General features: G+C 39.3%; 1 protein-coding gene across 1 annotated transcript in view; it reads right to left on the reverse strand.

Moving 5' to 3' along the window:
* Nucleotides 1-15725, reverse strand: part of Trim9 (E3 ubiquitin-protein ligase Trim9) — a 343327-nt gene that overhangs the window by 149289 nt on the left and 178313 nt on the right. The window contains exon 5 of the mRNA XM_067153370.2: nucleotides 3179-3211. Within this exon, the coding sequence (XP_067009471.2) occupies nucleotides 3179-3211 (33 nt within the window). The remainder of the gene's footprint in view (nucleotides 1-3178; nucleotides 3212-15725) is intronic.

Below are 15725 nucleotides of genomic sequence, written 5' to 3' on the forward strand. Positions count from 1 at the left end.
ATTTGGACGGTCGAAGCTCGACCCCGAGTTGAAATGTTTACCCAAAACATTGCGTGGTGTCGAGAAGGGCATTCGGTCTTAAATTCCCGGCCAAAACCGAAATGAGCCAGGTGGCTCCAAAAATTTTAAAAGTGACCGGAATAACCTACAGGAAGTTCGGAAAGTTGTCGGTATATACCTTGCGATCAAGTTTTTCTGAGAATATTTATGAGAAGAGATGAAAGAAACAATGTAATCAGTAATATTATTTATGATCGATGGAACAGTTTCAATGTAAGATGAGGTATTTCATTCAAATAACAGTATTATCAAGATTTACCATAATTTTCTGAGCAATTTTACGTAACAGTGACATGTCTTACAAGACGTGAGATTACTATGGTAATGACTGTTACTACAAGGAACTTACATCTCCGCGATCAGCTCGTAGATCGAAGATAACTTATTAACATACGAGTGTAAAATGTGAAAATATAATCACGCATCTTCATTATAGTCGCATGTTCCTCACGACATTCAGTCTGCAAGCCTCTGTATATTACCTAAACGTCTCCAAAGTATTTACAGCTAGCCCGTTTCATTTCACTGTTCTTCTCTTTAAATACTTAAACATCAAGTCTGCCCCTGATATTAGTTTACTCTCCATATTTGAGTCTATTAATGTCTTCCATTCGCCTCACATGACTCCACCACCGAATCCGGTTTATTTGTACAGCTTCATCCATCCAGTTTATTCCTAACTTATCCTTTCCCTTGTCGTCCGGGGGTACCCTTCTGTCACTATTTTTAGCTGTTTGTACCAGCAATCATTCTCACTAGTTTCATATTTGAGAGCTTATGAAAAAGATATCGTAAGTCCTCCCAGCTTCCACTCACGTACACTCGCCCCCCCCCCCCAGTGCTCACTTTCTTCTTACAGAAAGCAGTCGAAGGTTTACGCCAACGCAAGGATGGGAAAAGGTTAGGAGTAAGCTAGCGACCATGGCCTTAAAAAAGGTACAGCCCCAGCATTTGTCTGGCGTGAAAATGGGAAACCACGGAATGATTCCGTTTCACTTAGTGTACTACCATTCTGGGGAAAAACAAATCCTAAATACTTGAAATGATAAAGCGGTTCCAAATTCTATTTCCGGCCATGCTATCCATCCGCTAATGTTTCTAGTCAACTGACATCATTTTAATCTCGCTGTTCCTCTTTTAAAGCTCCAAATAAGGCCACTGAATGCCACGGCCGCTTCCTTCCCTCTTCGTCGACTATCCCTTCATATACTCCCATCCCCCACAATGCCCCTGTTCAGCATAGCAGGTGAGGCCGCTTGAGTGAGGTACTGGTCCTCAACCCAGTTGTATCCCCGAGGAAATGTCTCACGTTCCAGGACACTGCCCTTGAGGCGGCAGAAGTAGGATCCCTCGCTGAGTCCGCGGGAAAAACCAATCCTGGAGGGTAAACGGATTAAATTAAACAAAGAATAACTTAACATCTCTTCATTATGTATATATGTAGCCCCAGGGGCTCTAAACTTTGGAGCGTGGGGTGGCGACCACGGGGCCCTTAGCTGAGTCCTGGCATTGCTTCCACTTACTTGTGCCAGGCTCCTCACTTTCATCTATCCTATCCGACCTCCCTTGGTCAACTCTTGTTCTTTTCCGACCCCGACGCTATTAGGTTTGCGAGAGCTAGGGAATCTTTCATTTTAACGCCCTTCGTGGCCCTTGTCTTCCTTTAGCCGATATCTTCATTTTTCGAAGTGTCGGACCCCTTCCATTTTTTCTCTCTGATTAGTGTTATATAGAGGATGGTTGCCTAGTTGTACTTCCTCTTAAAACAATAATCACCACCATCACTGTATATATGTAGTGAACATGATCTACAGTAATAGGTTGAATGTTTATTTTAAATACAATGTGGTCGTGAAAATCCAATATTAATTAATCTCCACATAGATTGGACAGACTATCTAATAGTGTACACAGCGCACCAAGTGCACTAAGACGGACTGAGTGAAATACATTTGCACTACTATCAACTCTATAATTATCATGGGTGGCAGTAACTGGCTTCCCCGCAAAAGCAACCGCACTTCAAAGACCCGACCGATGTATGTGGAGTATTTGAATTGCAAAAAAATATCACGTCTCAGGTTCCAATTCCACGTAAAATTCGAAGCTCCCGAATCTGGAATCATGATATCGAACTATAAGTTTTCATGCTCCACAGACGTTACTATCGTAGATGATGAAGTTCCATTTCGTCCTAACATCATCTTGGTCACTACAGCTTACTGCTAAGCACATCTGTCAGAATGTCAGCATAAACATCAGGGGTACCAAAACCCGCATCCTTCCCTTTGCACAATGACTGTTACAACGTACGTTTAGTATAGACTTAAGATTTCTGAAAGACTGATCTATTGTGTTTTTATACGAAACCAAATTGTTATATATAATGGAATAAATATTTTTCGGAGTATATAAATATAGAATTAAGCTACAAGGCCGTGAGCAAAGTGAGAACCGAATCGCTTCTTTTCAGGGGATTTGCAACCTTGATTCAAAGTCTTACTTCTTTAAATGCCTTTATTATGTCTCGATAGGACCTGTCGGGGCATATTCCTTTGAAGTTAGTCGGGATGTATTCCTTTGAAGTTAGCGCCATATCGACAAGAATGAAGAGATTTTTTAAAATGAATACTTGAAACAGTTTGTGAGAACGGCGGAGGGGAAGAATAGGTTTCCAATGATGCCCAAGCAATCTATGGCAGCTGATGGTAAAACAGTTGGGTACGCGACCAGCTATCGAGCTGAGGACTAAACATACATTCAGTTAACATTAATTAAAATATCGTGACAACTAAATCTTCTCTCGAGTGCACAATCCTGCTCACCCATACGTAAGTAAACGAAAGCTTTCATTGTTTAACAATAAAATGCTACAACACAAACCAAACCAATGGCCCAAGGAAATTGCAACTTCATTTGGAAAAATCTCAAACACAAGCGGTTCATAACAAGGAATGTTTAAATAGAGTATCTACATTGCAGAACAAAATATGAATACAAGCAAAGGTGAAATAATTCATTGGCTGAAAGAAAAAAACATAATACAGCACACAGACAATCTACAACACACAGAACATAATATAAATGAACGTGCAATTTTGGGAGAGATGTTATTTACCTGCAGGGAGCCTTTCCTCGCCATCCTTGGCAGCTGGGAGAGACAACACCACTTGTTAGTAGATACACAAACACACAGTTTAGGAGGCCGAGAACAGGCAACAAATATATGAACAAAATAAAGATATCAAGGAAATTTTTGGATTGCGTGCGCTACTATGCCTCTATAAATATCACGTGTTTGTTAATTTATTCTAATTTATGTAATGTTCATTAACATATTTCTTAATTATATTTTTAAATTTACCTAAATTTTTCTTATTACATTTACTTGTAATTTCCCTTGCAAAACAAGGAAATAATTACTGTAAATATGTTCTGTTTTCTAGATTCCTATGTCTATTAATTTGCTCAAGCTATATCTATTTCTAATTGCTTACATTAATGTCTATTTATTTGCATGATGTCCATTGCAACGCGAGTGGATACACGGCATTCTGTGTTTTTCCATCTTGTGCGAAAATGAGCAGATTCCTCGGCAGTGGGTTGCCTAGTTACATGAACTTCCTAGCAAGAAAGGTGCATCATAAAACATGGAGTCATTTCCCATCCTCCTATATACAGCATTTCTTACCGGACTTTCATGATGCAGAGAAAGTCGCTGTCGCCTAGCGACAATCTGTCCATCAAGGTCAATCCAATCTTGGTACGGCTTTGTCAAAGTATATCATCTCGAAAAGAAATATATTTCCGTTGACCTGCAAGATTTTTCCTGTACTATTGAGAAGATGTGGAAGATTTTGGTTCAAATAGCGCCTTTTAACTCCCTCTGGTTTAAGAGCTTGAGTTTTGTGAAACATACGCGTCAACGTTTTATATATAGAGTTAATAATAATTGTACCGGGAGGTACACCTACACACCGCCAATTCAAATGTTGCGCCAATTGAAACTCCTCTACAGGAGAAAGCCTGAACTTTAAAAAAACTGTATTAACTCAACAGTTTCTCCGAAGATGGCTCTGTGTGAATTTTGATATGTTTTGGTTCGTAATTGATCACGAAGTGTGGACGTTCTCTAACAGATGTCTCAACAAAAAACTATGGTAATACACTCTGGTGTAATGGAATGAACTTTCCTGAAGAAATTTAGTATTCATAAGTTTTGTTTTTACTATATTTTGTTCTGTTATCTTTGGGTTGGCAACATTAATTCTTTCTATCCGCCTGTTTTGAATTTAGCCAATCCCAAATTTCGTTAATTTATTTCCAACCAATCATGTATGTCTCTTTCGACATAGATATGTTGCTCTAAGCTATCCAATAAAAGCGAAAGGGTGTGTCTACTCATTCCTGAAAGGTCTCGAATTTTCCACGAGGGTATAAAAACTGCTGATTTTCTTGTCTCGGTGCCACTAATATAACATCTAATTCAGTGTGTGAATATGTAGCAGGGGGCGGGACGCGCCTCTTTCTCCAAGCAGCAGTTCTTCAACAAGGTAATGGCCTGTCAACATATTTATTTCTTGCTAGCGCAGCAGTTTAACTCTCGGGGAGGGTTCGAATCCTTTAATATGTAACCCATCTCTTTAAAATGTAAATTCCTTTTCTGTCTATGTAAAATCTACAAATATCTTTTACTGTAAAGCGGGGATAGAGAGTGCTTCACCCTCTCGAGCTCCCCTTCATTTTTGAAATTAAGGTGACCACGTTTCCGTAACCGTTTCTTCTCTTCCTTAATGTATTAAAGTTTTCTCATACGGGTCACCTCTCTAGCTTGGGATTAGCCCTTGTATTATCGGCCTAGCGCCACATAGGTTTTAAAAAACTTTAGTGTAGGAGTGCAAGTAATCGCCTCCATTCAATTTTGTATTTTGGGCCATTTATTTAACTCGTTTTGTTTTCCTTCCTGTGAAGGCCCAGTAGATTGGGTACGTTGTACCCCTGTACCATTATATATGTGCCTTGAGGGCAATTTGGAGTGAAGTTTGTTGTGGCCTTTGATAGGCTTGTAAAATTGAGAGCGGGTCTGTTTTCTAAATTTGATCTCTGCGTGCCTCTAGGAGGCTTAACATTGTAATTAGGAGCAAGTGCTCCTTGGCATGATGGGGTTTTCTGCCCCTTTGTTCTATTTTGTACCCTGGGTAAAGTTGGGCTAATAGCTCAAGATTTGTGATTGTAGGGCTCGAAGCCCAGACTTTGTAATTATCCCCTAACACTTGTAATTTCTTTGTATTTGATTTCGGCTTGTTGTTGACTTGTTAAGTTTTCAAATTCTATGTTACCATTGTTAATTTTCGAAAATATAACCTTTGTTAAAGTTTTAAATTAACTTTAATTTTGTAGTTGAGACCTGTTCCAGCCAGCACCTTCTTTCACCTCTAACTACCACGGATATCTCCGTAACAATAATAATAATAATAATAATAATAATAATAATAATAATAATAATAATAATAATAATAATGGTGTCGGAACGTCTACGGGAATGGAATACGACTCTTCCTGCAGCGGTGCAGCGTGGTTATTTGAGATCTGGAGCGAAGTCGTCGTTTTAATTCATCCCAGAGTCCGACAGGGTTGAGTTCGAGACTCTCGAGAGGCAAGTGCATTTCTTGAACCTTACTCTTGACAATCCATTCACGAGAAGACTTCGCGTTATGCCAGGAAGCCTTGTTATTCTGAAACTGACAGTGGTCATCTGCAAATTGGTCGTCTGCTACGGACAACACGCAGTTGGTTGAAGTGTCCTTAAATTGATCCGTTGTATTACAAGAAGACCAAGCCGCTTATATGAATAACATCTCCACATTGTCATACGATAGTCTATCCACCAAATTTCAATGAGGGAACTGTTCACGTTGCCATGTATTTTTCGCCTGGCATTCACCACCCTCCCATCCGACTGTCATATGACTCAACAGGTGTCTATAGTCGTCCACGGACCAGTGGTGGTGCTCTTTTCACCAACGACTGGAGATCTTAGCGTTCACCAGCGAAATGTACCGTTTATGGCGTTTATGAGTGGGTGCCTGAACCTTAAACCCAGTCGTATCTCCTGGCGCACAGACGTGGAGCCAGCAGCACAATTAGTCGCACCGGTGGTATCACACGATGGTATGTGATTTTCCAGTAGTCTCTTCGTCAATGTTGGACGGTTTCTGTTGGCCCACACACGCGCTTGGCTTCCCCGACCGAAGTTTTGCTGTGGATGTTTCATCCCGTTTCCACTTCAAAACTTCGTCCCCAACAGTCTGCTTCGGCAACTTGTGTAAGGCTGGAAATAGCCCTGGCTGATTGCCTACTGATGTGGCAACAAAGTCATTCCACATCCGAAGTCAATAATCTCCCATTTTGCAGGTATATCCTAGCAGTGGACAGTGATTCAGAAGTCATGGCAACGGTTTATTTCCAGAAAATACGGCACCGCCAAACATATAATTATATGCATTTGTGAATACGTTATTTGAACTTCGTAATGTTGCGCCAGCGAACAGTACGCAGCGTATTCATTTGACACGTAAGTCAGTTTGTTCATCTGACATTAACCTACCACCACACACAAGCTGAGTCCGCTGAGTTTGCGGCACGTGTTGCTTTTCTTATTTAATCAAAAGGAAAAGGCTGTGGAAAGTCATCGTTTGCTGGTAGAAACATATGGTGAACACGCTCCATCGATTAGAACATGTGACACATGGTTTCGACATTTTAAACATGGTGATTTCAATGTGAACGACAGTGCGCGCTCTGGTAGACCACAAAAGTATTATGAACTCTTGAAGCCCGGCGAAACCGTTAATGCACAACGATATCACCAACAAATGATTAATTTAAAACACGCATTGATCGAAAGACGACCGGAATGGGCCAGAAGACATGGTAAAGTGATTTTGTTACACGATAACGTGCCGTCTCACACAGCAAAACCAGTGAAAGACACCTTGAAATCGCTTGGATGGGACATCCTTTCGCACTCGCCGTATCCACCCGACCTGGCGCCATCTATCACATCCTCGCATTAATGGAGTACGCGCTCGCAGAACAGCACTTCTTCAATTTCGAGGAAGTTAGAAAATGGCTCGACGAATGGTTTGCCGCAAAAGACAAGCAGTTTTTCTGGCATGGTTTTCATAACTTACCTGAAAGATGGGAGAAGTGTGTAGAAGCCGGTGGCCAATATTTTGAATTTAAAAAATTGAATTTCCTTTGAAAATGACGTGTTTTCTTTACCACAAAACAGGCAAAAACTTATGCATACACCTGGTATTGTGCGTTAGATAGCTTCAGAAATTTGATATATGGATATATCTGCGTCGATGGCACGAAATAATGAATGAAAGGCAATACTATCGTAATATTTTACCTCAGCCCATGGTGATGGCGCTTATTGATTTAAGGGGAAGAACAACTTGGGAACCACTGTATCATTTGCTTTCAACGAGTAAGTATCTTCATAAAGTACAGTTAGTAAACTAGTGGATACAATATACATAACGAAAAAAATACATAAGAATTTGCTCTGTTCTCGACCAATTATGTTAGCAACAGGACAAAAAGCTTGACAGATGAAAGCAAATGCCATAAAAATGCTAGACAACACAAAGATATACAACATCTCAGCAACAGATATCACTCTCACTATTTATTAAACTGAGTAAGAGGAAATGGATGGGGAGAGAGAGCATTGCATTTCGCCGGACATTAAAAATGGGGCACATATTGAACTTGAAGCATGGTTCAGGGAAACAAAGGAGGTAATGAGAGAAAATTGCATAAACTTTCAGCACATACAGCAAAAGCCTGATAAAGCGATGGAGGACTTCCTTCATTCCCGTTGTACAGTTTAATGTAATAACTTGTAGAGTATCAAACTACAGACCAGAAGTTCGAGAATTGATATTTTAAAACATTCACAATACATAACTCTCAAGAACAGAAATATAAATTTAAGAGAATGAATTAAAATACTTTTCTTTGAACCCTACCATCGACTGTGCTGACAATGCTTTTTCTTGTGCTTTCCTCATTCACTTCTAGGCAAATGTCGGGACAGTTTCAGTTCATATGCTACAGCCGAATCTTTCCACCTCCTTACCCAATTGCAGTTTCATTCCCCATCAGTCATTTCATCTTTATTAGCTTCTTAACTTAGGTTGGCAACAGACAGGGCATCCGGTCGTAAAACATACTCATCTCACCACATCCCCGTCCACGTATCAAGAAAAGGGGCTAAGAGGTAGACACACGTACAATTATAATATTTTAATTTAAATTCTAATCAATATTATTTTTATAAATTGTATATTTTATCTGAATCTGCATAAGATCGGGAGAAATTGCTGAAGAGTATGGGCACTATCTTGGTGGAGGAGTACAAGACGATAAATAAATAAATTAAATAAATAAATAAATAGTCCACCTCTGTGGTGTAGTGGTTAGTGTGATTAGCTGCCACCCCCGGAGACCCGGGTTCGATTCCCGGCTCTGCCACGAAATTTGAAAAAGTTGTACGAGCGCTGGAACGGGGTCCACTCAGCCTCGGGAGGTCAACTGAGTAGAGGTGGATTCGATTCTCACCTCAGCCATCCCGGAAGTGGTTTCCCCCTTCTCCTCCAGGTAAATGTTGGAATGGTACATAACTGAAGGCCACTTCCTTCCCTCTTCCTTGTCTATCCCTTCCAATCTTCCCATCCCCCCACAAGGCTCCTGTTCAGGATAGCATGTGAGGCCGCCTAGGCGAGGTACTGATCACACTCCCCAATTGTATCCCCCGACCCAATGTCTCACGCTCCAGAACACTGCCGTTGAGGTGGTAGAGGTGGGATCCCTCGCTGAGTCCGAAGGAAAAGCAAACCTTGGAGAGTAAGCGGATTAATAAGAAGAAGTATGGGAAATAAGAGACATATTTAAGAGTTCCGGGGTAATATTACGAGTAAAAGTAAGATCAATAAATGAATTCCCCAATGTTGTGGGTGAGTTGCTCGGTACATCATTCAAATGAAATATCGTATGGCTTTTAGTGCCGGGATATCCCAGGACGGGTTCGGCTGGCCAGGTGCAGGTCTTTCTATTTGACTCCCGTAGGCGACCTGCGCGTCGTGATGACGATGAAATGATGATGAAGACAACACATACACCCAGTCCCCGTGCCATTGGAATTAACCAATTAAGGTTAAAATCCCCGACCCGGTCGAGAATCGAACCCGCGACCCTCTGAACCGAAGACCAGTACGCTGACCGTTCAGCCAACGAGTCGGACATCATTCAAATTAAAGTCATGTTTTAGGAAATCAAATGTCTTTTCATTTCTTTGGTTGTCTATATTGAAATCAGCCTTCATGATGATTGGCACATCAATACCAAACTCGTCGTCAAGCATTAAATTTGATTCAGAGTAACGCATGAGTGCACTAAAAAGAAAGAAAAATCAATTCGTCAGGATGAATATATACGGAGGCTAATACAAATAAATAACGTCCGTTAAAAACTGAGCGCGCGAGTCAACACAGCGCCATCTTGTGACAGAGTACGCGTGTGACGTCAGCTATTTAGCACAATATTTCATGTTAACTACATTTCAGATTTTTTTTTTTTTTTTTGTAACAGGTAACCTCCTCTTTTATCTCTGATACATTAAACATATGAAAATGAAAACCTACAACCTGTTTTCCAGTCAGTGACCGGTTCAGGGATGGAATGTGTCGGCTGCCGAGGTCTGTCGCACTCCTCTAGGGCAATGATTAATGACTGATAGATGAAATGTAATGTTGCTGGAGTGAAAGATGACAGGAAAAACCGGAGTACCCGGAGAAGAAACCTGTCCTGCCTCCGCTTTGTCCAGCCGGGGTTTGAGACACCGTACCGAGCGGTGAGAGGCCGGAACGCTGCCGCCTGAGCCACGGAGGCCATAGATAGTAAACATAATCATAAGTTAAATACTCTTGGTAAACCAAAATACCCAAACACTAAAAGCGTCTTTACCGAGCTCGATAGCTGCAGTCGCTTAAGTACGGCCAGTATCCAGTATTCGGGAGTCAGTAGGTTCGAATCCCACTGTCGACAGCCCTGAAAATGGTTTTCCGTGGTTTCCCATTTTCACACCAGGCAAATGCTGGGGCTGTATCTTAATTAAGGCCACGGCCGATTACTTCCCACTCCTAGCCCTTTCCTGTCCCATCGACGCCGTAAGACCTATCTGTGTCGGTGCGACGTAAAACAACTAGCAAAAAAAAAGCGTCTTAAATTTTTTTCCATGTACCCGTTGTCTAGGAGCGTTAGTCTACCTTAAGAAAGCAACGAATAAAACTTTAATGATGTTTCATCCCTTGAAAAAAAAACGATTAATAGCAGCAAAATACTGCCGCGTTAATATTACTTATATTCCTAGTATTAATTTGAATTTTCCCCAACTTTCAGAAGGCTTTCCACTCAGGGGAATATTCCACGCAACCACAATACAACGGAGTGTGGAGTGGTTACACAGTTGTACACTTTTATTAACTTCGGAGCCTGAAACATTCTTCAACCGTGACGTAAACAAAAAGAGCACAATAAACTTTCATTTTATGCGCTTTGTAGAGGAAAAAGCCGAGTTGAAACTCTGGTCGTTGGGCACTATGAATGGCATTATTGGCTCAGAAATGTCCTGCCTGTTGCGCTGTAAACATACATTATCCATTAGACTGTCCCTTGTCATCTGTGCCAGAAGAAATAGATAACATTTAAAACGTTTAGAAAGTACAATAAGCAGAACTAAGTGTATAGTAACACTCGGGGATTAGAATTTGAGAACTTTTGCATTTTGAAATAAATATTTCATGGCGGCTGGCGGTCACTTGAAATTACCGATGAAAATAGTCTAAACCGTTTATTGCGACATCCCTTCTAACGACGTATCGGATATAACGGTGAAATATAGTGGCCCCGTTTAAATCCCCTATAAACACTGAATTTAAAAAAAATTGCTGATCACTGAAAAATTGTCCTCGTTGATGCGACCTTTGAACAAACTATGAAACTTCAACGAGCATTGAACGCTGGTCTTCGCTTTCTTTTTAACTTGGGTTATGATGCTCACTAACTACACATTTCTTTCCTGGATGAAACCCGAGAGACAACGGAAGTTCCACATACTTACGTCGATATATCGAACTCAGAAGGAAAATCTACCCAAATACATTTCTTCAAAATTCCATTTATTATCCTCATTCAGTAATTGTAATACAAGACCTGGCACTTCCCTCGCTATTCCCGTCAACCACTCTTCAATATGGCTGAGTCACGACTTTAATATTTACTTCCAGCTCCTGTCAGGAACTCTAACTCAGTATAAACATTTAAGACCTGTTGAATACCGCTGATTGTTTCGTGTGACTGTGATAGGTAGGCTAGTATCCTTTCCATTTTACTGTACAGCTGAAGAACACTGTTGTTTCTTTTAATTAATATTAGATTATTCATTCTTCTTCTTATTCTTTCCGATGAGGCCTGCGAAGGACCACGTGCTAATTTCAATTCAGTTCTTCATACTTTGTTGTCTCTTCCGTTCCTTCCAATATTCTTTCATCCTTTCACTGTGCTGTTTCCTTCTGTCCTCGGAACACTTCGCACCAGGCTTCTTGTTCAATCTTCGTTGGAATCCTTCCATACCTACTACCCTCTTTCTAAAAATTTCTCTGTCCATAGTTTATTCTTCTCTTATAGTATTTCTTTCTAAATCTTTCTTTACTTCTTGAATCCAGCTAGTTGTTGCCTTTTTTGTCCCAAAGGTACTTGAAAATCCTTTTTGTTAATCTGGAATCATCCATTCTGTAAATGTGTCCAAAAAATTGCAATCGCCTTTTTCTTATGGTTTCTGTTATGTTTTCTATGTTCCTGTATATTTCATCATTAGATCTTAATTTCCATACTTCTGTTATTTTCACAGGGCCTAAGATTTTTCTCATGATTCGCCTTTCTAGTACCTCAAGTTTATCTAATCTATAATTTATTATTATTATTATTATTATTATTATTATTATTATTATTATTATTATTATTATTATTATTATTATTATTATTATATTGTAAATGTACATAATATTTAGCTTTTTACCCATGCACATAGATCACTGTTTATGGCCATACTTATATTTCTATTTACTTTATTACGTATGGTGTTCTCTTTATGCACTGTTTGTATTTTTCATTATGATTTTGTCTCTTTTTACCTTTATGCTCCGGATTTATTTTATACTTAATTTTTGAACTTTGTTTTCTTTCTTCATTATATGTTGTCCAAATTTGTAATTTTTAGCTTATCTTTGATTTTATAATAAAATTGGACATTTCTTTTACATATGAATTATCTGTAAGTTACGTGATGAAGTGTAAGAGAGGGCCACGAGACCTAATTTCGCCATTGGTAAAGTCAAATAAATAAAGTAAATAAACCGTACGACATCGCTTTATACGACATGTATTAAACGGCGTATTTTTAACCATGTAACAACTATAGCGCCCACCGTTGTTGTTTTTTGTTTGTGTTACGCATTTGGGGATTGCTGACAACAATGTAAAGTTAATTTTCAAACTCTTGTTTTCACGAGATTGTAGATTTCAAATCAGTCTGTCTGTTAAATAGTCAAGGCATGCATAGCTGTGGAGATGTCACAAAAGAAAAGGTAAAGTGTTGAATATTGAAGAAAAGTCACACATAATATGACGATTACAAAATGAGGAAACAGACATCAGCGTCGCGAGGGAATTGGATGTATTACACTCAAGGATTTCTACAATTTGAAAGCACAGAGAAAACACCTCATTTCTTAGCCAAGACCGTGTACGACACTTCTGATCAATTATATTGTTGCCACTTCTTTCCTCATTTATTATTTTACGTTTTGCTGACATGTTATTGCTGTAGGCTATGTACTGTGTAAACATAAGAAGAAAAATTCCCCTCACTCCCACTTCACAAATACTGTAGTACTTATGTTTTTGAAGTTTTAACTTTATTCTCTTTTAACCATGTCAGTGCAGTCTAAACATTGCAGATATTACATTTTTAGCAACAACAAGGAACCGGTTTGAGTGACTATCGCCTATAACGACCATTAATAGGAGGTACCATCGGATTCGTTATAACCGCTTCCGACTGTATGTGCCACTATGTTGCCTAGCAACCGTGCAGAATGTATTGAAAGATGGCCATGACTGAGACGCATATAGAAGGCCTCTTTGATAAAAGAGAACAGATTATTTCACTAGTGGTAGTTTCATAGGCCATGAGTCACGCTTCCTCCTTTCAATGCACTGAATCCTACACGTTTCGACTCCTCATTTCATACAGATGAGTCTCGAAAATGATTCGTTTGATGCAAATAAATTCATTGTAATCAGTTTCATTTATTGAAAGACATATTATGATCATTTGCTTTTCCCAAGGGAAATTTGACACAATGTTCCAATTCCCTCCCTATGCCTGTTGCTCACGGTAAAATTTTCTGTCAAATTTATTGTACAATAATTTCATTTTATAAAATTTATGTTGCTCACGGTCAAATTCAAGTTTTATAAAACATTTGATAAAACTTTTCATAAAATAGGACATGTTCTTTCCCGTAAAGTTAATTTTACAAAACGAACCAGTCAGCGAAGCTGACATCACGATAATGTTGGCGCTACGTCGTGAGAAGATTGTGAAGCACAATTGTAAACAAACACTTCTTTCTAAAATGGCAGGATTCGGGTGGACTAAGGAAGCTATTAGTGTTTTACTGACAAATACCAGAAATATCCTTGTTTGTACGAAGTTAAAACACCACTTTACCACAACAGAAATGCAAGAAGAGAGGCAGAAAACGCAATCGCCGAATCCCTATATGAATGCTGGTCTTCTAACCTCAACTAATTTTCGACCAAGGACAGCAATCCTGTACCTTCTTCTCTTCTTTTGATCCAATCCCGAGTCCAGCATTTCCTGGCATTTCTTTTCTTCCTTTTTACCACTGTACAACATATAAATGCAGCTAAAGCAGCAAGTTTTGCATTGTTTGTTGGAGCCATACTCTCAAACACACTGTAAGTTGAACAGCTGATTCTTGGTTTAAAAGTTTATCGATAGATGGCAGCACATACAAATCTTAGTTCAGAAGTGAGTTCATAGATGGCCATCCTGATGCTTCGACGGATTTTTAGAAATAATTTTACCGTGAGCTTGTTTTTACCAAAATTTTATAAAATTAATTGTACAACAAATTTTACGAAACATTTTACCGTGAGCAATAGGCATTACGCATCTTTCATGGCACATTCAAGTACTAATCAATATATAATGCAAATTGGCTTAGAAATTTCCTACCTATTGCTCTGTAAACATATAACCTCGTATCCCACAAAGCTCTTCCTATCCATTATTAAACTTAAGATTGATCACGCCTACCATCAACACATGGATATACAGTCCATCAGAACAAATGTCGTTGTGTTCACTTTCGTGTGCCAATGTGTAAAGGAAATTGAAACTTACTGTTCCGCACTCTAGGAATACATGTTTGCATGACGTACTTAGGCACTCCTATAGTATAATGCACTTAAGGTTCATTTTCGTTTACCTGTCAGCATAAGAAAACGAACACAAAAAAATTGTTCTGATGGACTGCATATCCATATGTGCCTGGGAGGTGTGACAAGTTTTAAGGACAATATTGAACAGAGAGAACATTGTGGAATACGACGTTTTGCCAGTGCAGCGAAGATATAATTCCCCCATTTCACATCAAGCTTTCCACCCTGGCGAATATTCCATGCAACCACAAAACAAGTGAGTGTAATATTGGGAGAGCATATTTCTCTCGTGGGCTTATACTGCAAGGAACAAGCAAACCGTTTGAAAATCTTGAAGTTTCGCAAAGATCTCCACAAACAATTTCTGCTTTGTAGTATGGCATGCTTTACTTCCGACTTGACGTGTCCACACTTCTATCTAGCGGTGATTAAGGGAATTAACAATCTGCTGAAACTAGCTAATCACATGGTGCCATTTATATCGATGGGTTGCAAAATATCGCATTTAATTTTAAGAGAATTTCTGCTGTTCTTCACGGTATCATGTGGTTTTACAGCTGTGTGAAGTGCAATGTTTTCGATTCCTTTCAGAGGATATTTTTCTTCACTTCGATTTCTAGAGCAAAGGCTCCCTCCGTGGATCAGTGAAAGAGTGTCAGCCTCCAGGTCCTAAGGTCGCGATTTCGAACCCGGCAGAGGTAGTTGGATTTTGAAGCGATGTGAAAAGTTCAATCGACGTTATGTAAACGATTTCTGGTGATCTGTTTCGTGTTTACCCGATAAAATGAATTAAATATCAGCCTTAGGTCACCCAAGAGAGATTCGGAATAATCTGCAACCTGCTGGAGTAAAACGGACCGTTCAGACTGACGTACAGGCAGCCTAAATGCTGTCAAATAATAATGTCTGCACACAGTACTTGAGTCGGTATTATTATTATTATTATTATTATTATTATTATTATTATTATTATTATTATTATTATTATTATTATTATTATTATTATTATTATTATTATAGTGTAACTTCCCTAGTGCATGCTTTTAGATTATAAATTTGTTAAG

Source organism: Anabrus simplex, chromosome 9 (assembly GCF_040414725.1).
Source record: "Anabrus simplex isolate iqAnaSimp1 chromosome 9, ASM4041472v1, whole genome shotgun sequence".
NCBI classification, from domain to species: domain Eukaryota; kingdom Metazoa; phylum Arthropoda; class Insecta; order Orthoptera; family Tettigoniidae; genus Anabrus; species Anabrus simplex.